Source organism: Pyrus communis, chromosome 5 (assembly GCF_041283825.1).
Source record: "Pyrus communis isolate YQ-2024b chromosome 5, ASM4128382v1, whole genome shotgun sequence".
In the NCBI taxonomy this organism is placed as follows: domain Eukaryota; kingdom Viridiplantae; phylum Streptophyta; class Magnoliopsida; order Rosales; family Rosaceae; genus Pyrus; species Pyrus communis.
The window spans coordinates 5,322,421-5,349,976 of NC_142569.1; the positions used below are offsets into that span (position 1 = coordinate 5,322,421).

The 27,556-nt window shown below is 39.9% G+C and overlaps 5 protein-coding genes across 5 annotated transcripts; 1 reads left to right on the forward strand and 4 right to left on the reverse strand.

The window, feature by feature from the left end:
• Nucleotides 1-44: 44 nt before the first annotated feature.
• LOC137725807 (U3 snoRNP-associated protein-like EMB2271) lies at nucleotides 45-3,459 on the reverse strand. The gene is made up of 7 exons (XM_068464601.2): nucleotides 2,886-3,459; nucleotides 2,039-2,381; nucleotides 1,327-1,551; nucleotides 1,003-1,231; nucleotides 711-889; nucleotides 551-616; nucleotides 45-236 (listed from the first exon to the last, which is right to left on the reverse strand). The coding sequence occupies exons 1-7, from the start codon at nucleotides 3,305-3,307 to the stop codon at nucleotides 138-140; spliced, it is 1,563 nt and encodes a 520-aa protein (XP_068320702.2). The 5' UTR covers nucleotides 3,308-3,459; the 3' UTR covers nucleotides 45-137.
• A 528-nt stretch (nucleotides 3,460-3,987) lies between these two features.
• Nucleotides 3,988-10,287, reverse strand: LOC137726617 (30-kDa cleavage and polyadenylation specificity factor 30). The gene is made up of 7 exons (XM_068465555.2): nucleotides 9,526-10,287; nucleotides 8,765-9,139; nucleotides 6,892-7,054; nucleotides 6,673-6,783; nucleotides 6,202-6,270; nucleotides 5,353-5,439; nucleotides 3,988-5,048 (listed from the first exon to the last, which is right to left on the reverse strand). The coding sequence occupies exons 1-7, from the start codon at nucleotides 9,930-9,932 to the stop codon at nucleotides 4,248-4,250; spliced, it is 2,013 nt and encodes a 670-aa protein (XP_068321656.1). The 5' UTR covers nucleotides 9,933-10,287; the 3' UTR covers nucleotides 3,988-4,247.
• Nucleotides 10,288-11,215: 928 nt separating this feature from the next.
• LOC137725487 (uncharacterized) lies at nucleotides 11,216-19,603 on the reverse strand. Its single transcript, XM_068464191.2, has 19 exons — nucleotides 19,193-19,603; nucleotides 18,234-18,337; nucleotides 17,457-17,543; nucleotides 17,291-17,366; nucleotides 17,113-17,187; nucleotides 16,925-16,978; nucleotides 16,393-16,452; nucleotides 16,130-16,246; nucleotides 15,752-15,846; nucleotides 15,457-15,659; nucleotides 15,170-15,267; nucleotides 14,842-14,945; nucleotides 14,596-14,761; nucleotides 14,345-14,467; nucleotides 14,101-14,183; nucleotides 13,679-13,820; nucleotides 13,095-13,124; nucleotides 12,880-12,950; nucleotides 11,216-12,308 (listed from the first exon to the last, which is right to left on the reverse strand). The coding sequence occupies exons 1-19, from the start codon at nucleotides 19,229-19,231 to the stop codon at nucleotides 11,699-11,701; spliced, it is 2,337 nt and encodes a 778-aa protein (XP_068320292.2). The 5' UTR covers nucleotides 19,232-19,603; the 3' UTR covers nucleotides 11,216-11,698.
• A 1,607-nt stretch (nucleotides 19,604-21,210) lies between these two features.
• LOC137725514 (DNA-damage-repair/toleration protein 111) lies at nucleotides 21,211-25,258 on the forward strand. The gene is made up of 2 exons (XM_068464227.2): nucleotides 21,211-22,373; nucleotides 24,720-25,258. The coding sequence occupies exons 1-2, from the start codon at nucleotides 21,528-21,530 to the stop codon at nucleotides 25,014-25,016; spliced, it is 1,143 nt and encodes a 380-aa protein (XP_068320328.2). The 5' UTR covers nucleotides 21,211-21,527; the 3' UTR covers nucleotides 25,017-25,258.
• A 192-nt stretch (nucleotides 25,259-25,450) lies between these two features.
• LOC148696604 (uncharacterized) lies at nucleotides 25,451-27,156 on the reverse strand. The gene is made up of 3 exons (XM_088693276.1): nucleotides 27,118-27,156; nucleotides 26,950-27,025; nucleotides 25,451-26,229 (listed from the first exon to the last, which is right to left on the reverse strand). The coding sequence occupies exons 1-3, from the start codon at nucleotides 27,154-27,156 to the stop codon at nucleotides 25,721-25,723; spliced, it is 624 nt and encodes a 207-aa protein (XP_088549402.1). The 3' UTR covers nucleotides 25,451-25,720.
• Between the last annotated feature and the right edge of the window lie 400 nt (nucleotides 27,157-27,556).

The window sequence follows — 27,556 nt, forward strand, 5'->3', positions numbered from 1 at the left end:
TCTGATTCTAACGTGCAATGAGGAATGCCGGCCTCCTCGTCGTATGAATACAAAAGAACATCATTTCATATAACTCATCAACTCAATGTAGTCAAAATTGGGAGATGCAAGAATACATGATTGTCAAAATTGAGAGCTTAGGGAGTATTTGCATCTTCTGATGAAAGCTTAAGGGAATAAATTGCGATTCCATTCCGAGCAGCCGGGTTAAGTCCCCACCTTCCTAGACGAGGTTCCTGTCACAAGGGTAATCGGCGATGTTAGAAGCTGAGATTGTTTCCGTAAGGTGAACAACATGGAAACGCAACGGAAGAAAATGGACGTTGGATTATAAATATCCCGATGAAATAGTAAAGGAAGCAAAATTTAAGCTCTAGCAGCTTTACACTTGATTTCACAATTAATGCTTCAACTTTCGTATCCACGAAGTTCAATCTTATGGTCGAACATTAGTCGAACATTCCTTTCAGTTGATGAAATTGAAAGGAATATAAGAAAAGCAAATACAAGAAGAGAAGGAAGGGAAAATCGAAAAGAAAAGAAAGGTCACCTTCCCGACTCCTGCAACTAGAAACTGTCCAGATTTTGCAAAAGCTAACGAATTCACAAATCCAACCTGCAGGGAATAAGAATATTGAGGAAAGAAAAAACTTGTTAAATTTTGATTTACAAGAAGCAAACAAGGTCTTTTAATGATTGATTTGGCATACCAGTGGGATGTTGTGTAACGGCTGAATCACTTTGCTTTCACTTTTAATAGCCCATAATCGAACAGAGCCGTTACCAGCTCCTGTTGCAGCAAGGTCGCTGCCACTACAAACAGCGACTGAACTAACCCAAGAATTTGTTGATGAACAATCATAACTTTCAGAAGTGTGGTTACCATTTTCTGTACAACAGAATTCAATACCATCCCATTAGAACACAACTGACTGGGATGACAAGTGTTAAAAGCATACAACTTGAAGCCAGAAAAACTTAATGTGTTTGGTATAAATTTACCTATGTGACCATTTGGGATTCTATCACCATCCTTTGGTTCAGCATTTTTCTGTGCAGCCAACAGAGGATGAGCATTCTTAGCTATGCAAACAGGCTTCTTCCGTAGCATGTCCCAAAGCTCAACACTTCCATCATCAGAGCCGGATAAGAATTCGTCATTGCTAATAAAACAACAACATTCCAAAGAAGATGCAGGGGCACGGAATACTAAACGAGACTCCTCTGGGACCTGTGTTTCAGGTAATAAACGATCCGCCAACGTGATTTGAATTAAGTTTTATTTACAAGCATTCCCCAAAACAAAATAAAGTATTTACTTCTTACCTTAAATAACTGCATACTTCGATCATGTCCCACAGTCAATACCCTTTCTTTCCGTAGGCAATCAATACTTAAAACTTCACCTTGATGACCAAATAATGTGTTAATGTAAGCTCTATCTTCTACATTCCATATCTTAACTGTTCGATCATATGAACCAGAAAACAGTTCTGAAGACCCTTGCCTGAAAGTTAAACATGAAACAGGTCCCCTGTGACCTGGAAAAGCCTGTTCACAAAAAAAAATAAAAAATAAAAAATAAAAAATGATTAAGAACAGAACATAAAACCTTTTCAGATTTACAAATGCAGCTTCTAACAAAATTTGGAGAGAGAAGTGCAGAGTGTATGTACATAATAAGATCACATATTTTACTGTCATACAAACAATACTTCCACAGGACTGTCTATCATAAATTATATATAAAACCTCATCAGTGTCTTTAACATGACAATGCATCCCAATATATGGACGACAGATGAGTCAGCTTACAGATAATGCGGCTTTTGCCAAAATAAATTAGGTCATTCACACATGATTTGCATATAAGCCACAAAGCACTAGAGATTTTACTTTTACTGAACTTTCCTTATAGTATGAGAGGTCAACGACTCAACTGCATTCCTCTATCCTGACCAATTGAACTAAGCTTAAACTCAACATTTTTCCAAATATTAATATATTATTCTAAAAGTAAGAAATCAATCGTATTTACCAGAATATGCTCTCGTGTACGAGTATCCCACAAATGAACATGGCGATCTAATCCCCCACTTGCCAAATACCGACCATCAGAACTAACTGCTAGTGCTAATACATGTTTACTATGCTTTTTAGCTCGACCTTGTGGATCCTTGACCCCATGGGACTTTAATACTGCATCACTAGGCCATAGATACTTTTCACTTTTCCCACTGTCTACATCCCAATGTAGAATGGTGCCATCCTTAGAAGCTGAAAAGCCCCTGAGGTCAACCTCAGACAGAGCCACAGCAGTAACAGGTTGTCGATGCTTCACTAATATCCGAAATTCATCAGTAGGTTCTGGCTTTTTAACCCTAAAATGAGAGAATTGAACATGAGAATTACAAACATGGTACCACAAAGTAACATATTAAATAATCGATATGCGAGCATACTTTTCTCCATTATATGCAACAACAAAAAACTACTTCCAAGATACCCATCAAGCTTAAAGTGTCAAACAAGAAAATGCTTAAGCAAGAAAGCTGATGGTAACATGATAGAATATGATCGAAGTACCATTAAACCAAGAACGAAATGCATAAAGCTCACAACTTTGAATCTGAATACCGATCAAATGCCACTTCAATTTGGTCAAGTTTTGAAACACAACATCTACAATCTAGTCACTAAGAAAACTATCAAAATAACAATCACGGACAAACCAAATTTCGGCACAAACCGAAGGAAAATTGACACAGAAACTAGAAGTGCTGAATAACAAGGAACCGAAAACACCAAAAGCAGATAAAAAGCTTCTAATAAAAGCAATTTCAACTGAAAAGCAAAAGAAAAGAAGGTAAAAAAGCAGTGATTACCTAGAAGCAATGACACGGCGAGCTCGGCCGCTGTCCTCGAGCTGCTGCTGCTGCAACATCTTGCCAACAAGCGAGTCCATCTCGCCTTCCTTCACATCTTCTTCACCACTATCATCATCCTCATCTTCCTTCGCCCTCCTCAGCAGTTCCCGAGTGTTCTCCAAAAACTCATGCGCAAGCCTATTCCTCTTCTCGTCTGCCGTTTCCACTACAGCCTCCTCCTCCTCCTCCTCCGCCTCCTCCCCGCCGCCCTCGCCGTCCGACCCAACGTCGGCGTCGGATTCGCTCTCAATCTCATCGAGCTCGACTTTCCGGCGCTTCTTGGATTCGGCGCCGAAGAAGGGGTCATCGTCGAGAGAGAAAGCCTTGCCCTTTTTAGGTCCCTTGGGAGCTGAGCTGCCGCCTCTCTTCTTGTTCTTCATGATCGGAATCAATGCACGGAATGCGAGGGGAAATCGGAAATGGTGCTGCTTGCACTGGATTGCTAGGGTTTTGCGTTTTGGTTTAGGGTTTAAGGTTTAAGCGGCGAAGAAGACGGTGAGGGACATCTTTGTTATGGTGTTAGAAATTCGGGTCGTGGGTTTACCCAACATATCCATTTATAATGATCCGGATTCTAATTTCTCGGCCCAATGTATTGTAACGTCGGGTTAGGACCCGGGAGGCAAGGATATGGATTTTACGATTTTCTTTAAATTTCCAAATTTACCCTTGAAATGCACTAATCAAATAATTCGTATCACCACGATATCAATTAACTTGCCCATTATTTATTTTAAAGGTTGAGTAGTAGACTTCGAACACGTCAGTTGATTAAGAGAGTGCAAGTTGAAAATCTCTATGTTGTTACAAATGAGAAGATTAAATTATGTATAAACGGCCATTCACACGTGCCGACCATCAACATGTATAGAGCTCATAATGGATCCAACTGTGCATGTGTGCGTGACTGCCTTTACAGTTCCTCTAGTGAAGGTTATCCCGCCACAGCACCAATAATTTGAGATGTCGCTCGTTTGAAACTGTTTCTTTTAAGGATACTTCTGCTCAAAAGTACTTTTAATAAAAACGCTTGCCTCGGTCAGAAAGCGATTCAAGTGCATTTTTGAACCCAGAAACACTTCCAGCTTTCTCTCTGAATATCAAGTTCTGAGTTTTCACAAACCGATTAATCACCTTTAGCAGTATACAATTACAGAAACATCAGAGTATGAGAATGTAATCAGGAAAACTTGTTTAAACATCTAAGTTTCCTTCAGCACCAAAAAAGAATCCATATATCAAGAATGGATCGTCCGATCGTTTCTCAGAAACCGGTAAGCCTAAGAAAGAAAACGGGTTTCGTCGTTAGTGGCTGAGCTGCTAGTGCTCGGAGGTCGCATCTCCTTCTGGGTCTCGCCGTTTCTTCTTTCCCTCTCCATGCCTCGACCGCCTCGGGGCCTCATCCTCACTTTCACTGTCATCATTTCTAGAGTTGTTTCCAGCACCATAATGTGCCTCATCATCTGGTCCCCCAGCCGAACCTGTCATATCTTGTCCTCTCCTGTCACCGGAAGATCCCCTTGGATCTCTCTTCTGCATCCGGTTAGGGTTTTGAGTTAATAGGGGCGGGGGTGGTGGAAACATTGGAGACATACCAGTTGGCCGACCACCTCGGCCTGGATGGGGGCCTCCCATAAATGGTGCTCGTCCAGGACCCATAATCCCAAACCCACCAGGCGGAAATCCAGGTTGTGGCCTTCCACGGAACATCATGCCAGGGTTGGGCCCAGTAAAATCACCTGAAAACCTGGGACCATACGGATTGAAACCCCGAGGGCCCATGCCAAAAGGATTTGGCATAACAAATCCGTCAGGGCCATAGGGCATTGCATCAGGACCCATCATTCCTGGGGGAAAACCCTGCATCCCGGGCATAGGTCTGCCACCTCTTGGTAGAGGCATGTGAGGTGGCCACATGACCCCTCCTCTGCCCCTTCCTCTGCCATCATTTCCTGCTCCAGGAACTTGACCGAAGCTATCTTCCTCATCTTCACTTTCTTCCTCTTCCTCCTCTTCATTGTCCTCAAATGGGACAATGTCTGGATTCTCACCACCATTCTCTGGATTGACTCCCTTTGCTTTTTCTTCTTCACGTTTTGATTCTGCTGCAATCGAAATTGCCTGTACGCAGGCAACGATAAACAACATTCAGATTCCGTCGAGCTTTGGCCATTCTAGAACATTAAATGAAAAGCAAAGAACACATTATAGTGCAAAACAGATCTTGTGCTGCCCCAGTAAAATTGACTAATTTTAAGGGCAACGCAAATGAAAACTAAGGAGAAATATAGACATAAATTCCTAAGTTAAAATAATTGATAGACATTGTCTAACTCTTTTTTATTTCTTTCCTTTTTAACCCTTTTTCTTTAATTTCTATTTTATTTCCCAAAATTTAACTAGTTTCTGTAAACTTTGAACATACCATAAGTTCACTATCTGGCTCAAGATAAAGCAAGGAAGCCAACTGCTCACCGACGGATTGCTCTAGCTCTTGACAATCTCTACTTATCTGCAAGAGTACAAGCATAACAATAAGCTCAAAAGTTTTTTCCGTCTTGACTCTTAAGGTATGTCTACAGAAAGTAGTAGCACATCAGCAAGCATACATATCGACAATAGTAATCACTGCAGGTAAAAATGCATGGTTAAACAGCTAATAAAAAATAGGCGAACATAAAGAAGTTATTAACATAATATTCTATCAGATTAGTTCTATTTAAGCTCCAAGTGATGCATCAACAATTATATTTTTCGCATCAACACTTATATTTTTAAGAAGCACCCGGCCAAGATACATCATGGCATTATACAATGACTCTTCAGTATGATTCTAAACAATGCCGACTTATTTGTTAATACCACACACACACGCGCAGACAAACCACAAAAGGACCTACAAAATACATGCATACAGATATATTCATGGATTGTACATTTAGTCATACAATATATTATACTATTTTTGAGGTTTTCGGTCATCAATTTAAGCTTGGTACTCCAGACCGTTCAGCAGACTCCGAGTCCCCTGGATTGTAACTTCCATTCTAATTAATAAAGTATGTCTTTTATAAATGTACGAACACGTTTTGGCTGGTTGAATCATGGATTAGCATGACAAACCTGCAGCCTACCGATACATATTGAAAATCCTGACAGAAATATAAATTGGGTGATTTCAAATCAATCAAGACAGAACAGACAAAAATCAAATAGTGTTTATATTATGAATTATCAACTGCGATTTCTATAGTTTTAGGGCTCCTGATTGTACCTTCACTGGTAGGTTCTCATTGTAGGGATTCCTCAAATGACGAGTTTTGTGAAAGGACAGTTCACATAGCTGCATCAAAGAAACTGCAATTAGACATCACATCTTATCCCAACTGCAACTTGACTCAAAGTGGGCACACAGATGGGAGTTTAGGTTTAAATGTTATGAAATGAAAGAGTGAAGTCCACATAACTTAAAAGCTGATACAAGTACAAACAACTCCAATCTTGATTCAAACCAACAATGTGAGAACATATAAACGAAAGAATGAATTAACTATTAAGATACAAGCCTCAAGAAAATAAAAAAAATACTGTCACTATAGCCAATAAGGAGCCGAAAAACCAAGGCACACTCATTAGCATGCCAATCAGTAAGAGTGAGAAGAACAGTAATAATAAAACAGACTTGATAATTCTAACAAGAAACTTTGTAGGATCCTGTCTGTTTGTTTGTATACCAAAAATATACCTTTAACCATTTGACAGAGAAATTTCGCCCATAATGTGCAGTTCCGTGTGCATATTTCCAGTTCCCTCCACCAACTGACCCACCAATTCTGGACATCATCTTTGCACAACCCTAGCAAAGAATAGGTGAATTTAATTCTAGCACCCCCAGTAGATAACTTAACAAAACTAAAAATAGTAAGCAATGTGAAACACAATGGGATGCAATTTGCAATCCTACCTGGAAATGTCGAGTCCGGTTGACTGAGAAAATTAAAATCACATTTTCAGCAGAGTCAAAAGCTTCATTAAGTTTGGACTCATTGCTCCTTTGAGTTGCCCATACTCCTTGTTGTACAGATAATTCCAAATTTTCACGGTTGCAACTTTTAACAATAAAATACCTAAGGTTTGATGTTTGAAGTAAATAAGTATATCCAATTCAATAAAACGGGTGCACTAATTGGGAAGAAGAGTGAAACATGGATAGAGAAACAGTCAAGAGATTTCATTAGGTAGGAAGAATGATATGACGATTGACTACTACATTACGAAATTTGATGGGAAGATGATTATCACAATTTGACATTTGAAAAAATCAGAAAGCAGGTTGGCAGGGCACTTTTATATTTGAACCTATACAGCCATCATACAGCATAACTCCAAAACTAACGGTGAGTAGTAAGCACTGATGCAAACACTTTGGTAGCAAATATCAAGCAGCTTAAACTGATATGACACCCACATATTTGAACTTTTCTAACTTTATCTAGATGGCCCAAATCTACATTGTGGAACAAACAATCAAGATTACTATCAAACAAGCTTTTTGAGATTCACAACCTATATCTGTAGCACCTTAGCCCCCAACAATACCAAATGCAGTTTGACGGCCGGTACATATTTGACTCATGTTCCCCGGGAACTTTTCTGCATAGCCAGGTCAGAGTATGTTCCCGAATCTGAATGCTCTTTGACAGAACATGTATTTGGACCCTACAACTCAACACACCACCAAACCATTCATTATGGGATGGGATTCATGCACTTTCATTCCTGCTAGCACAACAAAAAACTTTGGACTTAACACCCCTACTATTGTTGCGCAGCCCTTCCTCAGGTTTGTAGAGTCGGGATTCCAGTTTACCCACAACAGAGGACCCGCCCCCAAACTCTGCACAAAACTCATCCAATTATTTTTCTATGGAACTTCCTCATCAACAAAATCACTGGTAGGTTGGACTTCTAGTTCTGGAAGATCAAGATACAACATCTTATTCAGCCAAGGTGCAACTTAAGAAATACGATCCTGATATGCCCTGAGACATACATCAGAATCTATCTAGGCACCATTGCACACTCCAATTGTCTTACGGAGAGTTTTTTGCTTCTTATTGCAACTCAAAAATCAAAATACATTTGCTTTGAGTACCCAGTTCTTTATTACCCTCTTCCCTCCCTACCTGCTGACAAGACAACTAATTTTTTCAGTTGTAAACTTGTAATAAGCCAAACATGTCAAGCTTAAACCCTACTTAAGAGTTCAGAACTGTCTTACACTTTCTTTCCTTTGGGAGTCTCCCAGAGTGTTTCAAGCAAGTTAAAATTAACACGCTACAGCCATATGCAACAAATACCACATCCCAGAGATAAAGATATAAACTTTTTTCCTAGCACCAAATAAGAGTGAAATTTACTGAGTTATTCAGCTGTTTCTTATTGCACTATTGCACCCACAAAAGTAAGTCTTGCCACATATTTCCTTACTGCTGTAGAACGGAAAAATAGAATCATACATCTTCCAATAACAAAGTATAAATAGGTCAAGAACTTAATGGGAGAAAGCAACCCCATGTACAGATCATAAAAAGAAAGTAAAGTACATATGAAGCAAAACCCGTACATAACATGGTCAAATATAAATTGTACAGAGTAATTATTTATAAAGTTAGCTAGTGTAGGTTTAAAGGAAGCTAGTTACAGCCAATAGAAGTGAACAGAACTTTTTTGGGAAATTATTTACCAAAAAATTTCTCTCTTATAAAAATGTCCATAAAAGAATACAGAAACTGATTTACAAAACCTAATAAAAAACCTTGGGACTCTGAACAAACCTAGATGTTCCTTGAGGCAAAGGCAATGCACTTCTATTTGCCTGATTAGCTAGGCCAGAAGGAAGATTTTGTGTCTGTGCGGGGCCAACCTGTTGTTGGGTTTGTTGAAGCTGTTGCTGCTGCTGAACATTCCCAGACTCAGCTGTAGTAGGTTTTCCCACAAAATTGTTGGGTGCTTGTGCAGGTTGATACTTCTCTCCTTGTTGGGGAAAACCAGCATTCCTTTGTTGATAGAACTTATTTGAGTTGTTGTAATTGTAAGAATTCAAATGCTGGATCTTCTGAAGGACTTCTTCCACTGGAGGTGGAGGTCCTGGCAGCTTTGCGTGTCTATACCGGCAATCAGGACCATTTGGACAAAAACCCAACTTGTACCTACAATGACAAAACCCTTCCATAAGAACAAATAAAACTTCGATAAATTCATGGTTTTATTCACGTCAAAACTAGACTCCAATATTTGGGATGAAGAAGTTCAAATAATGAGGAGAAGCAGCAACTTTAGATAATTTTGTTTCTTCTACCCTCCAGTTATGAACCTCGAATCGTCGAAATCATATGATCGCAGAATACCAATATCAACAATTCCTAAGGAATCCACAACATCAATATCACAATACGACAATTGAACTCAATTCAGTACAACTTTAACCTATCCATTAAGTTCAAGATCAGAATCACCACCTAGTTGAAACAACCAAATTCAACCAAAAACTAACAAAGATGAATCAGGAAATTGGCAGAGAAAAGCAAGCCCATACATATTACACTCTTTGATGTCCTCGTTAGTGTGCTTGTACACGCAGTCCTGCTCGCGGCACTCACCGTACAACCGGAAGAAGCGGCACACGGGCATGCGCGACTTGTCGTATTGGTGGAGGAACCCACAGGCATCGCCCTTCATACAAAGGCTGCGCAGCCAGTGACGACACACCGTCTGGCGATAGCTCCGCCCACCCATCCGGTTCGCATTCTGATTGGGCTGCGGCGCCACAGCGGCCTGGTTGGACCCCGCCCCGCCGGGCCCCGTGACGGCCGAGTCGGATTGCATCACGGAATAATTAGAAGTTGGGCCCGTGTTGGCGGGGCCCGCAGAGGCCGAGACGGTGGCGGCGGCATCGAGGCCGCCCTCGAAGTCGAAGTTGAGGACTCCGTCCGAGTCCTCCATTGGGCGAGCTTCGTATTCGTCTGGGTGTGAGGGTGGGTGGATGTTTGGGAGATTTGGGATTTGGGGGTTTGATCAGATAATTAGGGTTTAAGAGATTGTGATGAGAGAGGGGACAGAGATGCGAAACGTCCGTTTTGGGGATCTAGGATGATGAAGGAGGAAGGAGTGTCGGTTTCGACAGTCAACAGGGAGCAACAAAGGGCGCCAACACCAGGACGCGCAGAGGAGGAAGGGTTTAGGGCGGTCGGGGTCAAACATTTCGGCGGGTATTCGGGTTTGGGTTCTCGTTGCGTCCAATTCGGGTTGGAAGCAAAGTAGCAGTCTGGCCCAACCAAACGAGAAAGGCCTCTCATCTGGGGAGATGCTACTTTCATTTTCTTTTTTTATTTAAGTTCAACAACTCATAGATACTACCGTTACGATTTAGTGGTATTTTTTCACTTATAATTAATATAGTTATGCAAATTTAAAACGTAAAAGTCACATTTACATTTCGTGTGTTAAAGAACTTTTTGGTCAATAAGAAATATTAAATGTCCGTTCCATGTTTTTGGTAGTTGACATTTAATTTATTTTGCGGACATTTTCTTATTTACAAATTCCAAGATTTTATTTGTTTGTTTTGAAGAATATTTTTTGAAACTGTAAATCAAACTTTTCTCTTTTGGTCAGTGAAATTATAAATCAAATTATCATGATGGGTGACTATTGCGCAGCAAGCAACGAAGGAATCAAAAGGACTCTGTCGTGTCTCCATCGCATGGTTTCCATGTCAAGAGGATTCTCGCTGGATTCTTTTTGTGAAGATTTTGAAGATTCTTCAATTACATTCGTTCATTGTATATTGTGCAGTTAGAAATCATTGTAAATTTTTTTATTTAAAATTGAATATAAACAATACCTAACAAAAATTGACCGCACAATGTACGATGAATGGATATGATTGAAAAATCTCCGGAATCCTCACAAACGGCGAGTACCCTCTCTGTTTTCATGCGCATCATTTGGCTTGATTGGATCTCGGCCGTCCACTTTTTCAAATGAAAACCAGCGGCTGTGACGGAGTTTCAAGAGAACAGGTGCCGCAAAAATGCGGCAGCCAAAGGGAAACGTTGCTAGTTACAGTAAACACAAACAAGACAGTAAATTCATGCTCTTCCAGTTATAGCCTGAAATAACAAAATATTCTGACGGGAAATGCTGCGTCCGAACGCTAACAGTACATCGGCGAACAAATGTAATGCCGGAAATGCAAGCCATCGGATCAAAAACGAGAAACAGCATCAGACAATCAATGAACTTATTTCCAAAATAAATTTTCATATTCAGAGAAGGGGGGAGAAAGGGAGTGTGGGAGAGGGAGAGGGCAACTATATATATTGACAAGTTCTTGCTAAAAATACAGCGGGGAGAGCGTGACAAATCCAAATTCTGTAACACCTAAACTGTAGACAAATTAATGAAACATGAAAGTTACTTTGCTACGAGGGTCTGCAAACGAGAACCTACCGCCTTCCCTTTTCCTCAATGTTCAACCGGAGAAAGGGCGTGAGGGGGGCTAGAGTAGAGAACGAGGACAAGATCAGTTCTTACAGGTGGGGAAAAAATATCATCAGCCCTATTCAACAACACTGACTCCGATGATGTGCGCAAGGCCCTATAGATACAGTCGCCTTGCCCAACCAAGTGTCTAGATTCAACCTCCCACCCAATCACTGTCGTGCTGTAATGAGTTAGCCCAGTTAACTGATCATCAAGAATATACATTAGTTCCCTTCCTTGTCTTTCTCTTTATCACCTGCAGCCGCTTCTTGACTGCCTTTTGTTCCCACGTCGGCAGCTGCAGCATCAGAAGTGGTTGACTCAGAACTTGGCTTCTCGTTGCCTGGTTCTGACAGCTCAGGCGGCTTTGAAGTTTCCTCAACTGTTGATTCAGCTTGAGGCTCAGTAACAACTTTATCATCTTTTATCAGTGGCTCAGAAGAGGACGGAGAACATTTAGCTGCATCTGCAGATTCCGTTTGAAGCTCACCATTTGGTAGGACATCAGATGGTTCCCCAGAGTCTGAACTCTCCCTCCATTCAACCCACTCCGGTGGTTTTTCAGTTTCAACAGGTCCCACTTCTGGCGAATTGTTGGGGACGGCAACTTCTGAATTTTCTGGTTTTGTTCCTGGTTCTGGAGAAGATGTTGCGGTGTCAACCAAGTCATCATCTTCACCAACAATGACATCATCATCATCATCACCGCCACCACTGACAGCATTAGACTCCACCGTATTTGGTGATGGAGAAGCAAGAGAACCAGTTGAGCGATCAGTGGCAGCCCTGTCATCCTCAAACGCAAACCAGTTGGAATTTGTAAACAGAGAACCACTGCAATCAGAAAGGCAACCATGTCAAGCAGTTCAAAGCACTTGTATTATATACATAATCAGGAAAGCTAGATATGCACAATAACACTAATAGTAAGAGTCCAAAAATCCATTCAGAAGTTTAGGCCCTCTATCACATAACCCATGCGAAGAACTATAAACCAAGAAAACAACATGAAAAGAAAATTGTATGCTTCAAAAGTCGGCATTATAAGCCATAAAATCTCAATATTCATGACATTATGGTGGGTGCATTTTTTATCACCAGCCTCAAGAGATGGTAATGCTCACCATCCTATTCATCACCGTTCAAGGTTTCAATTTTGAGACTTGTGTCTATCCACTACACATCTCGAAATTCGGATCATCTAATGGTGATGAATAGGGTGGTGAGCTGTCACCATCAAATGAGAGTGGTGAGCAAAAATATTCCTATTATGGCCAGGAATAGCCTACATGCATTGATTTAGTTGTGAGAATCAAACTCTGCATACAGCTTCATGCTGTAGGATTGTCTTGCCAAATATCCTAATAGAATCTAAAGAGTAAAGATTAAAGGACTTTCCACCTACCTTTCCTGGTCATCTCCCAAACGCAGTGAAGATATAACAACTTCAGCAGATTCATCATCAAAGTAGACATCCTGTGCCAAAATTATATAGTAAGGAATTGTTGCAAAACCTTTTTATATAGAAACAAACAGTAGTCAACACTGATATCATCAAAACATAACAAGAAAAAAAATTCATGCTCAATGAATCGAGTAAAATTGCAGCATATTTGATACCTCATCATCCCGTTCAAGTGAGCCATGGCCCTGAAAAGCATAGATTCTTAATATCAATAATCATCATCACAGCAACATTAAAGTAATAATGACAAAAGTGTTTGGAACATTTTTGGACATTGTCATCTTTCCATTCCCTCTAGGACCATGTAATGAGACACCACTCAATTTCATAGCTGTTGCGATAAGAAACGAAAATTCCAGGTGCTGAAAATATTAACCGACAACTTTATCATCTAAACGCTCCAGGGGAAATGTGGATAGAGTAATAGCTCTCCTAAAGATTAAATGCAGTAACAGAGACGTTAAAAAACTAATTATAATGGCACCAAATTGTCTAGTCTTAAAAAGGGAAATTTGTTCTATGCGGTACTTCCTAGCTATGTGCATATGACGATAGTTAGTGAAAATTACTCCTGAAGATTTAAACAGGTCTATTTGCTAACTTCTTCATTTATACTTTTCACCCAAGCAAAGGGTACTTTCTAATCTAAAATTTTGAAAAGAAAAAACACAGGCGGTCTCTTACAATGTAAAGTGTGTAGATATAGGATGATAAAATAAGCACAGGTATCAGGGGGTACCTCATCTAACTCATCGTTGTTGTATATTCCATATCGGAAAGCCTGGCTTAGGTTATTTGCAAGAGCTGCAACATCGTAATCTCTATCTTGATAGTCATCATCATCACTATCCCTATTTCGATCATGTAATGCAGTTGGCCGCCTGTTACAGTTGATTAACCATAATTAAAAGGCCAAAAACATGAGGCCCAAAGGACAGTGGAGAGGTAATAAAGAAATGAAAAGGGTCACATTGATAAATTACTATTGTATCAAGAAGCAAACAACAAAAGCAATATTTTACTAGAATAAAACCACATCTATCATGTTTGATGTCCACTAGTAACCATATGTGATTTACTACAGCTTTAGAACTGGCACCGCAAATCAACGGTAAATGTGACATGAAAAAACCAACTGCTTTTGTGAGGAAAAGCACATACCCACAGGCCCATTGATAGACGTTCTCGACTGTATTACGCTTTGACAGGACACTTGCCTGCCACTCCGCCCACTCGATGTTCTCCTGCAAGATAATTACAACTCTAAAAATGACTTTGACAGTGAAAACAGTAGGCACCATAATATTGGTAGCGTTATGTTTCTTCCATTCAGTCATAGATAACAGAATACTTATTTTCCATAAACTAAAAAGGCTAAAAAATACAAAAAATAAAGACAAAAAACCTGCAGCAGCGTCTGAATCTCGCTATTGTTATTTCCAAGCTGAATGAGTTTGTTGGATATACGTGTTAAATGTCCAATATTCCCTATTCTGGGTGGGGATCTACCCTCTGCAGGAACAGTTGGCTGAAAGAAAAATGAAACAAGACAATGTTTAAATAGGTTTCAATAAACTACTAACCGAAATAAAATAATAAGTACACAAACTCTCTGGATGCAAGATATTAGTAATATACAAAACAATGCAGCACCACCTTGTCCGAGTCAGCTGCCAAGGTAAAATTCTTTTCTGCTTGAAGTATTTTTCCAACAAGGTCACACTCACGAAGAAGATGTTCAACAAGAGGAATATTCTTGCTTTCCAAACACGACACAATTATGTTCTCTATGTGGTGATGTACAAAGTTGTTATATGGGTACCTGGAGTGGCAACAGAATCACGGTATAAGGCACTTGTATCAAATCAGTCTTTTTATAAACATGAAAACTTTTGTACTTACTTAAAAAACAAGTCTAAAATTCTCTGTACAGCACCAAGACGAATCAATTCCTTCTCAGCAGCTTCACTACCAACCGTAAGTAATACTGAAATGAACTCCACAACCTGAAGAGTACCATGTTCAGAATAAACAGAATTAAACTACAAACATCACCCTTAAACAAACTATGAAAGTTTCAAGGGGCTTGTAAACATATTAATTGATTATTACATTTAACTAAAAACGTTCCATAACAAACAGTCCAATCATACAGAAGGCTTTTGTGGAGAAAGAACTCAATTCTTAAAAGTGAGCAAGGACAACTTGAAAAGACCATTAAAATATTCACCTTTAACCGATGTTTTCCAAGAGGCGGCTGCAACTTGCCATATGTAGTTAACAGCGTGTTATCCACCGATGAAACATCCAACAGCTTCAGCAAATCACCTAAACAATTAGAAGAGATAATACTTAATCCTTAAGAAAATAAACAAAAAAGTCTCTTCAAATTCCTATTGCCATTAAAAAGGAGCATAGAAAGTCTGCACAGTCATATGAATGTGTAGGCAAAGCAGTCATATATCAGCTCACACTTAACTTAAAGCAAAAACCATAGTCAAAAGGAGATAACTTTACCTAGGCTCTCCAGCATGCCCACAACAGTTTCAGGATTAGCAGTAACTGTGGATCCATGAGTCATCTGACGGCCATACATATGATATGTTCCCAAAGTTTGCCTCCTAGGGTCTAGCAAAGAGATGCATACTGACAACGAGTTAACAAGAACAGATTTTGGCCGTGAGTCCTCCAAAGCATGCCGAAACAATCTTCCTATAAAACTGCACAAAATACACAAATGAACTTTAATGAAGAAGCTATAAAGAAAATGCATGTATAACACTAATCAATAATTATGTGAAACAAATCTTACCTTGGGCTGGAGATTTTAGAAGAAAGTCCAGGCGGAGCAAACCGTGTTATAGCACAAAGTGTCTCTGCTGCATTAGCATGCACTTCAGGAGAATCCTGTAGAAATCAGGATCATTAGAGTTTGCTCATTAACACTCAACATTCTTTAACCACATCAAACAGAACATCTATAGTAATATAGTAAAATGTGTAGAACAAAAACAAATACATTGAGTAAATTTATTTTTTTTACAACAGGCAATTAAAAAATTCAGACTTTACACAACCTCTCTGTTCAAACATGTAGATAAAAAATAATAATGAAGAATGATTAAGAAATCCACGCTGTCTAGTCATTCAACCACATGAATATAGCTTAAATGTAAAATTGATCACATACTGAAGAGCTGAACTTGTCCACAATCATCTCTAGGACATCTGTATCTTGTATCCAGTGCATTGCCTCCGTATGATTAGAATACATGTGTTCATCAGCACCAACCAGACGTATCAAAACCTATAAAACATATAAATTGGGTTTTCAACTATTCTCCAACTGTAAGGCTAACAATCTTAATGTGCTTCTTTTGCATCTAAGTTTAAAAAGAAGTGCATTAAAGAAGCTCAAATATGGAAAGAAACAAACAACAGTCTACAACCAACCTCCATGATAGATGTAATTCCAATCAGGTCAACTAGCTTCTTAACAATATCTTGATGACCCTGAATGTGCACATAAAAACAGTGGATCAGCTCGAAACTAAAGCAAATAAATTAACTCATGAAAACCTTAACCCTCTTACTATCTTAAACATGATATATGATGTGATAGCAAGTATTCAATAGAGAATGAAATATACATGTATCATGGTTAGTGAGGATATTGGGTTCAATCTGTTTGAGGAGAACATGAATCTATGAAGTCATGCATCTAGTAATTATAAGGACATACACACCAACAGAATTATCAAGCAGACAAAGGCTCAAAAAGCCAAACAGACTGTCGCATTTAAAAGTTCTTCACACAACCAGACACCACTTTATGAAATTACAAAGAAACTTATGTAAGCCCAAATTTTCACCTTTTAATCCACCAGAATGCATTTCAGACACCCATTGGCCCATATCACGACAAAATTTCAGAAAGTTAACACCTAAGCAAAAAGGATTTTGAAAATAACAATAATGGACTTACCTGAATATACTGCAGGAAAGGAACTGTCTTGCGCAACAGCAGACAAACAACAACCTATGATAAAGAAATTAAAAAAGTAAAACCTAAGAAAGAGGAATTAAACATCAAGTAAACATATATAATTTACCTTGGTAAAACTACTCTCATGTCAAAAAATGAAGATAGCATTTAGTTCAACAAGAAAATACCTTGCTAAAGTACCCAGCCAAGAGTGTGCTGTGAGAATTATTTGGTTCCAAAAAGGAGAACAACAAGTTCATCAACTGGCAATATGACATAACCAAGTTAATCAAAAGTTGAATATGTTACACATTCTTCAAAACTATCAACCAGAGTCATTCAGAATGTATGGTTACAGTTTCTAACCTCCTCATCCTCTACCAATGTTTTGAGTATGATATCAACTTCACAAGTAAAAATCTCACACGCAATAAAAGGAAATCTGCATCACACAACAAATGGACTTGATCAATCACATGGATAGAGTAAACCAGTAATGCTCATGTTTACATGTGCATTCAATGCAACGCACTTGAAAGTTCGTCTCTTTTCAGCATCCTCAGGAGCTTCTTCAACTATGTATCGGATTAGTTGCTCAACCTGGGCTCTTTCTCGCAAACTGCAATGTAGGGCACCACAAATAATTTAATATATTAACATATCTTGAAAAATGAAAAGGAATTTTACAGGGATTTTACAGAAGCTTATGCATAAAAGGAAAACAACACAACTAAAAAAGTGCAAACAATATTATACGTAAAATATTTAAGACAAACTAGAGTCTTTAGACAATCTTATGTTTTTTGGCCAGAGAAATAAAAGATTTGCTCAAATTGGATGCAAATCAAAGCTTGGAAAATAAAAACATTCCATCTACATAGGGAAAAAAAATAAAAACGACATTTCCAAGGTAGACATCTCAAACCATTGAGGCATGGAAATCAAGTAGTTCAAGCCCAAATTTCTGATTCAAAACCAAAGAATTTGCATCTATATGCCAACATCAGAGTCCCACATCTCTAAACCCCAAACCATTATAAGGAATCATTTTGAGAATAGCTATTAAAAGGATGTGTTGAATTCCTGCTTTCATCTTTCAACACGTTGGTCTTTTGATACATGCACATGACAAAACATAAAATTATTCTGACAAATGCACAACAAGCAGCCCTTACCCAAAGACACTAAGCAGAAAGATTGAAGCCCTCTATTAACTCACTCATTGGGGTACAACGAATAAATAAGGAGCAAGGAAAAGAAAATAAAGGTCAAAAATATAGTGGCAGTAAGAAAATGAAAGGAGCATTACAAATTGATTAGGCGGCCATTAAGAGCTTTGCATTCCTGAATAATTTCATCTTCATCAAGTAGCTCTTCCAACGTGAAATTATCCTTGTCCAAAATTGTCTCCACCTGAACCATAGAATAAAATAAGAGACACAAACACATAAATTAGGCTAGGAAACAAAGAAAGAGCTAGTTTTCATATTAGTGAAAACCCATGGTATGGACCACATAAAGCAAGTTCATAGTAAACCAACAAGCGCAGGTGACAGCTGGAGACCATCCCAGCCTTCTAGGGTAAGGCATAAGACACAATGTAAATCAGCGCAGATATAATTGAATGATTCAAGGGAAGCACATCATGCAAAAATATTAATACAACCTATTTTTAAGCCTGCATATAATCATATCCAATTTTGAAAACCACACACCCAAAAATGGTTAAAGCTTGGTGCAACATAGGATTTTGAAAAGTCTCCAAACCTTGCACAACCCTCAAACACCCCTTATGGAATTACTAACTGGCATGTAACGTGTTGCCACGGTCTGACTTAACAAAAATCCATGTCTACTACACTAAAAACCACTATGTTCTAAAGATGCTGCCACTACTTTCCAACCGTAAGATTTAAATAAATAATCTTTTCAATGGCGTTTTCCGACTGCCACAAAGTGATATATTAGAAAGTTCATAGCTCCCACTACACCACTGATCCCAATTCCGGATCCGAAACCAAAGACAACATGCCCAATTTCAAACATAGTCCCAATTGCCAACCCCCCAGCAGTTTGCACACACATAACAACTCTCCTTAAGATCCAAATATTCCAAATTTCAATTTCCAATCCCACATTTTCTTCACCAAGCAAACAAACTTCACCAAGATTCAATCCGAACATATCATAAATAATCCAATACCGCGCCCCGCACACCAAATGTCAAAACAAAACAAGAGAAAACAAAAACGACGTCGGACAACTCACCGGAGACGCCGTGGACAACCCCGCCATACGCCAAAACATGGTGTGAATTGAGGAGCGAAAATGGCCTCCGCGCGGCGAACTGAACTTGGATCTGCGAACCCCCAGAAAACGAACCCTAGCGCGCCCTCACAAAATCCCCAAAGCGAGGATTCACCAATTGCCGAACCGCCCAAAACGCCGAAAGTGATCCGAGCATGGGATCCGAAAACCCTAGAAATTGGAATCCGCGGATTCGATTTGGATCTAAATCGAGGGCCGCACAGAGATGGCAGAACCCGACGAAGCCTGCAATCGCGGTCGGGGGTGAGAGAGAGAGAGAGAGAGAGAGTGTGTCGTTGGAAATGAAATGGAGGGTTGAATTATTATATGGCTCCCAAATATTATTTTCCTTTTTCGTGTTTTATAACCTATGCTTTTTTTTTCAATCATTTGGATGGCTATTTATTTACAAATAAAAATAAAAACATTTAACAAACAAAAATTATTTAACAAAAAAATATACATTTGGATGGCTGTTCCAACTTTGCGATGACAATGGAAACACGACTCACTGTACCAAATACTATAGTATAATTAATTAAAAAAAATTTAAGTCTCTAAGTACTTGTGTTATGAAACTTGATGTGCCAACTTCGTTTTGACACATTGAAAAATCTCTTAAAAATATGTCGTCGTTATAATTTTTGGGGCTAGGTTTTGTTGCTCTCCTAAGTTGGAAGGTTGGAGTGTTGTTGTGCACTTGCTTAAGGAATCATTTATTGACTAATTTGTGCATGTGTAATGCCTTCCATCTCTTGTTTTGTTAGTTTTCTTTTTCAATACTCCTCTTTTTCTTTGTTTTTATCAATCATCGAAGTCACGTCATCAGAGTCAAACTTTAGTTGTGAATGTGAGCAAAACAATAAAGATTAAGATGCGATGGCTAAAGCTTGAATTTTGAATTTTATAGTTTTGTTTTGTATCATATAACATCAACTTTAAAATTATTGAACACTGGTCAACTATAGAACGTCATTAACTTGCTAAAGGTCTTTGTTGGGACACTCATGCTAAAAGCACATTGAAACTAATCCCACGAGTTGAGGCCATAACATGTGGCAGTCGCTCATTTGCTATCCGTGTTGAGTCAGGGCGCCACATTAACTACATTCAATCCCACATTAGCCAAATCATAAAAGTTCCTCCAACTTCGTCTCTACAAAAGACTCTAATCTAACTTAATTATTGTTCAACACTTATATTACTACTAAACTCGCCCAATGTGATGCCTTAAACATACTTTACTAACTTAAGCATCGAAGACTCTTATGACGCCGGTATCTTACGATACTTACTCTACCTTACTTGCATGTTGCTTCGTCCGTCTACCTTTAATCGAAGCTCCCTCGTGAAGGTCACTTCACCGCACTTTATGATTGAGCTCTCCATGACTGAATGTATCACTTCCCCACATAATTGGTGCTAAAGCACTTCAAGTATTTTTAGAATAAAAAAACATTTATCTAAAAATATTTTCAATCATTTTAAAAGCAGTTTTAAACATGCTGATATTTTTAACCTTTGAACTACATTTTTAGATAAGGAAAACTAATGAAAATAGCTTGAAAACTTTAAATTTTAACGATAATGACAAAATAAGGGGTAAAGTAAATAATATCATGATTGGCTTTTTGTATAAAAATATGATTTTTCATTAAAATGAACAGTACCGAAAACTTTACGTTAAGGTTCCTTTTAGATACTATCGTCAATGTAAAATTCAGATATTGGACCATCTCAAACGGATCTTGGCATGTAAGTTTTAGGCTCGGATCTTTTTTTAGACGGAAAACGGTGTGTGATTTAGGACTGATTTGAGTAAATCAACCATCTATTGGGCTAAATTTACCAAAAGAAAAACAATTGTATTAACGAAACTATAGAAGAGAAATGCAACAAAAATAAAACTACGAGAGGGGAAATGATAATTCGAGTAAACTACAGGGACTGCTTAGTGCAATTTTGCCAAAGAATTTCGTAACCAATACTTTCCTCAGTTCAGTTCCTAAAGCCGGGAAGCACACGCAGTCATGTAGCTGCACATCCTGCATCCGCCATTCATTTGTTGGTACGCTTCCTTCCCTTCTTTCTGTTCATAATCCCAATCAATCTATAATCTCACACCAAATCCAAACCCCAAAACGCAAATTTCACCGATTTCCCCCATAACCCTTTTCTTATTTTCCACCAATTCCCCATCAGAACCCCCAAAATTCACATCAATCAGCAGGCTTTCAATTCTCTCTGGGGTTTTCAGAGCTCTGTATTTGAAGAGAGAAAGTGGGTAGTCGTCTAAATGCTAGGTGGGTTGTACGGAGACCTCCCTCCGCCCTCTTCGGCGGAGGACGAGAAGCCCAGCAACAGCACGGTGTGGTCGAGCAGCACGAAAATGGCGCCGCAGACACTCCGGAAGCCAGCGTCGATTTTCGCCCCGCCGCAGACGATTCTAAAGGCACAGAGCAAGCCTAAATCATCGAATTCCGTGCAGCCGAAAATTACAGCGTCACCGGTGGTTGCATTGTCGCCGGCGGTGATACACGATGACGTGGCGCGACCTGAGCTGGTTGGGGTGACGTCGACGGTGCTGGAGGAGTATGATCCGGCGAGGCCCAATGACTATGAGGAGTACAAGAGGGAGAGGAAGAAGAAGGCTATGGAGGCCGAGATGAGGCGGGAACTCGATAGGAGGCGGCAAGAGGAGGAGGAGAAGGAGAGAAGAGAGAAGGAGGAGAGAGAAAGGGAGAGGGAAAGGGATTTTGGAGAATCAAGAAACATTTCGGGTGAGGAAGCCTGGAGGAGGCGTGCGGCGATGAGCGGGGCAGCAACGCCGTCAGTTCCGAGGTCCCCATCTCCGCCGAGTAATCCAGATGGTTTTACCATTGGGAAGTCGGACAGTGGAGGGTTGGGGCTTGGGGCTGGCGGCCAAATGACCGCGGCACAAAGAATGATGGCGAAGATGGGGTGGAAGCAGGGTCAAGGGCTTGGTAGGCAGGAGCAGGGGATTACCACTCCCTTGATGGCCAAGAAAACGGATAGGCGAGCCGGGGTGATTGTGAATGCTAGTGAAACAAAGCCGGAGAAGAAGGTGAAGAGTGTCAGCCTTAACGGGCCACCCACCAGGGTTTTGCTGCTTAGAAACATGGTATGCGTATACTTTTTGGAATTTCACTCGTCATAATTTGTTCTTTTGAGTGATGATGGTACAAAATTTGATTTACAATCGTTTTAAATTATGACTCGGAAGGATATCTAATTGCTAGATTGAGAAACTGTGACATCCCACGTCGCCCAGGGGTGATCCTTAAATGTATATTCCCATCCCTACCTAGCACGAGGCCTTTTGGGAGCTCACTGGCTTCGGGTTCCATGGGAACTCCGAAGTTAAGCGAGTAGCGCGCGAGAGCATTCCCAGGATAAATGTATATTCTCATCCCTACCTAGCACGAGGCCTTTTGGGAGCTCACTGGCTTCGGGTTCCATGGGAACTCCGAAGTTAAGCAAGTAGCGCGCGAGAGCATTCCCAGGATGGGTGACCCATCGGGAAGTTCTCGTGTGAGTTCCCAAAAACAAAACCGTGAGGGCGTGGTCGGGGCCCAAAGCGGACAATATTGTGCTACGGTGGAGTGGGGCCCGGGAAGTGGTCTGCCCAGGCCGGGATGTGACAAATTGGTATCAGAGCCTAACCTTGGCCGTGGTGTGCCGACGAGGACGTCGGGCCCCTAAGGGGGGTGGATTGTGACATCCCACATCGCCCAGGGATGATCCTTAAATGTATATTCCCATCCCTACCTAGCACGAGGCCTTTTGGGAGCTCACTGGCTTCGGGTTCCATGGGAACTCCGAAGTTAAGCGAGTAGCGTGCGAGAGCATTCCCAGGATGGGTGACCCATCGGGAAGTTCTCGTGTGGGTTCCCAAAAACAAAACCGTGAGGGCGTGGTCGGGGCCCAAAGCGGACAATATCGTGCTACGGTGGAGTGGGGCCCGGGAAGTGGTCTGCCCGGGCCGGGATGTGACAGAAACTATACAATCAAATCAGCTGTTGGGATATATTTACTGCTAGCATGGCCAAAAATTTATTGGCTCGTATCAAAGTTTCATGGGCTTGAGGCATCACTTTTAGGAAAATTATAACTGGGTGGAAGACGGTGTGTGAAAAAGAGGCGACGTAAAACCACATGTATGATTGGAAGGTTTTTGCTTGTGTAAGACATTGACTTGGAGAGGTGTGATTTTTTTTTGGAAGATTGATGAATGGGCTTCACTGGAAATGTGACGTATGAAATCGGACTTGTATCTAAAATATAAGTGGTGCATAATGTTTTCTTCATTTTTATGTACAATTTTATGCTTAGGATTCCTTAGCTAATACAATATTAGCTGCTTTAACGAAGAACGGCATTACATGTTACCTTGAAGCTTTGCAGGGCTTGAGTAAATTTTAGAGCGTATTGTTAGGTTAGCTTAGTACACTACTGATGTTGAGTCTGTAAACTCTCCAGAGGGTTGCATTTTCTTTTCCTGTATATCTTGCCCGTATATCCTGTGTATCATTGTTCAAGGGGTTGATGGTTTGTGGAACCGAACCGAACCATACATACAATTATAGCACAACGTTTTTTAGCTGTAAAACCCTATCAATCTTTTTACTTCAAAGAAAGTCATAAGTCCTTTTAGGTCTTCCTATAATCTGAATTATTCTATCTTTTATGTCCTCCTTTTCCCTGAGCTGGACATTAAGTTTAACCTCCACTGCTGAAATCTGTCTAGTCTTTACATCTTTAGATCATTGAACAGAACAATATTGTAGTTCCATGACTTCTCCTTAACTTTAGTTTCTTTTTAATGCACACTTTCTTTCTAGGATTAAAATTGTCAACCTTTCGACCTTTTATTAGGACTGGCCATTGGACCGAAACAACTGAAAAATAAACTGAGCTTTAAGTTTCTTTTGTTAGGTTCGTTAGGTACTATCAAGAATATTGTTATTCTATTAGCGCTCATTTTGTTGCTGACTACGGCCGCGTTTTACTGAAAATTTTAATTATTATTTTACCCCTGAACGAATTTACCTGTAAACTTTTCAAGCCTTGAACAAAATTGCAGAAGATCTTGGGCCCAAGTTCTTTCAAGTGTTTTAGGGGTAGTTGAGTATGGGGGCAAGAACAAAAATGGATTGAACTAAGTACCCGTATTAGTCAAATTGGTGTACAACTGGTTAAGTTGCGTTTAATGGTAAACACCAATCCTGTTCTTTCTATAAAAGCTGCAGGATTCTTTGGGAAGCTAATGAATTTGATGAACGAACTTAACCTAGGCTTTCTTCTGTGAAAGTTATTGATACGTGAAAACAGACTAACACGGTGACTATTTGATATGGAGAAGAAATCGGTGTTTTTTAAACTTATTTGACAACCCATTTATTATATTGATTTCTTGTTCTTATGGATAGTTAATTGCAATTCAAGCTGATGTGCTTTGTTATTGAAGGTGGGCCCTGGAGAGGTGGATGATGAATTGGAAGATGAAGTAGCTTCAGAGTGTGCAAAGTATGGGACAGTGACCCGGGTGCTTATATTTGAGATAACAGAGCCAAATTTTCCAGAGAACGAGGCGGTGAGGATCTTTATCCAGTTTGAGAGGTCTGAGGAAACGACTAAAGCATTGGTTGACCTTGATGGTCGGTACTTTGGAGGCAGAGTGGTTCGTGCCACGTTCTATGATGAGGAGAGGTTCGGTAACAACGAGTTGGCTCCAATGCCAGGAGAAATCCCAGGTTTTACTTGAATTACAGAGTTTCAAATGCAAGCTTATTTTCCCGCATATGTAGTTACTGAGAAAGATAAGCTAGGCTTTGATTTCGACATTGCCACTAACGACATGTGTTGCTAGCAGTGTTAGTGGAATTCAAACTCTGGTAGTAGCTTTAATTTTGTGATTGGATCAAGCTTATTTAACACTGTAACTGTACAATCACATAAAAGGTGGTTATTGCTCTTAGAATGCTTGACCAATTCCTTGTGCCACAAGGCTTTTTTCTTTTTCCGGGCTGTTTCGGCCCCATTTTTTTAACTGTTTAAGGGTTTTAAGCTTCTTTTTTTCCACTTGCCAACCAAAACGAACAAGGAAACAAGTAATTGACACTGCAAATGCATATATTAGAAGAAAATCAGACTGCAGAAATTCATCACAGCACAGCATATACTCTGCATAGCCACCAACTATTTCAGATCCTAACTCAAAGTATGGGATGAACTAAACCATATAATATATATGAATTAAGGAAGATACGGATTGTTCTAAGGGCGGTGATGCGGAGGCGAAGCAACCGGCATGGTATTGTTAGAGGCCCTGGCTTCCGGCAGTTGGTGGTGGCCACCATACATGTACAATGACGAGTAGATGCTCATACTGCTGCTGGGGTTGGCGGTGGTGGTGGAGGTGAAGGCGGGGAAACAACATGGAGAATCTGTGGTTGAACACTCACCACGCTACGCCTCGGCGTTGGTGTCGCTGTTACCACCGTAATGCTCGCCTTGGGCGTTCCATGTTGGTGCAAATTGAACACCATAGAAAGCTTCAGCGTTGGTAGGAACCATGAAAGGAGGAGGAGATGTAGAATTAGTGTGGTGGTGGTGTGAGTGTGAGTTGGGAAATTCTGCAAATCCAAGTCCTCCATTGCCACGAAAACTTGCATTATTGCCCATCACAGAAAAAACATTGCCATCAGCTCCAATTGCATTTCCATTTCCACCCACAAAAATGGGGTCGAATTCATCATATAGTTCTTCACCGCCAATCATATTTGGTGGTGGTTGGCGGTGGTGCTTGTTTCTTCTGGGATCTCTGTTGGTGTTGATCATTTGTTGGTCGGAACTTGGAGACCAAGGCTCTGCATGTTTGCCTGCTCTCGCCAACTTTCTAATTAAAGTAGCAAATTCTACGTTTCCTATCACTGTGATCTTCTCTTCTTCTGCTTCTACGTTTACACTATAAACACCTGAATTTAATTATAATTTAAAAAGGTAAGAAGGGTATTATGATAAGTAAATAGTTAATGTTTATAACCCAAGAAAAATACGATGAAATAGTTGGTGCTGCAGATGTGAGTTAAACTAGTTGACTAACGTAGTGTGATCTTTTCCTGGATACAAGTTTGAATTTCCATTCCTGCGAATTAGATTAATTAAGAGTGTTTCCTATCACTGCTAGTTAGGGTGAACTAATGGTCTCCTCTTGCGTGTTTCCCTCTATAGTTAACAAAAGCATCTTGTCCAAAAGTAGGCAAGGGACTAGTGGCTCAAATGATTAAAAGTATTAAACTATCCACCTGAAGTTCAGTGTTCGATTCTTTCCCAATCTCACATGTAGGCAAGGGACTAGTGGCTCAAATGATTAAAAGTATTAAACTATCCACCTGAAGTTCAGTGTTCGATTCTTCCCTAGTCTCACATATAGTAAATATGTATTAAACATATTTTCTGCAGTCCAAAAAACTGAGATCTAATAGGGGGTTCTAGTGAAAGTCAGACTTGTGGCCAGATGAGGCTGAAATGCTTCTGTGAGTCTTTCTGGTCCCCGAAAAAGGTAGATAACCGTGGCATGTCATCAGTTGTCTCCATTTTTAAAAGAAAAAAGAAAAAAAAATACGGGGTTCTAAATCCCCTTCCGGTATAAGAAAAACAACAAAAATATGGTGCATGTTGAAGATATATAGAACCTTGGATCTTCCGGAGGAGTTTTTTCACTTTCTGCTCACATCCTTCACAGTTAACGTGCACTTTCAGAACATGCGTCTGCAAAGAAAACACAACGAAAAAAGTATTTCAACTTTATATGCATCGAAGAAAAAAATGGAAAGGGAAGATATGTGGGAGGAGGAGGAGACCTGGATACTGAAGAAATCAAAATCAAATGTCGACGACATCTTTCTAGCTGCTGCTGCTCAAACAAGTAGAACAACAAATGAACAAGTTTCCTTTTTAACGAGGAGATTGTGCTTCCTTTTATGGCGATGGGGATTTTTCGTTTTGTTTGGCCAAAATAATGCTTTTCAAGCAACTGAGAAAAACTTCTTCGAAAGGGGATATAACAAGTGTTTTAACCATTGAATTTTTAATTTATTGTTAACGAAAAAATTAACGGTTCAAACGCCGAGAATATGAGAAACTCTAAAGAAAATATAGAAAGACATGAAAGGAGTAGAAGAACGAAATGTAGGACTGACAGTAGGAGGAGGCTCGGAAAGTGTGATTTGACCATGCTCAGAGACATGACAAATTTCGGGAGGCCTCGTACAATACACACTCTCTCTCTCGCGACACTGT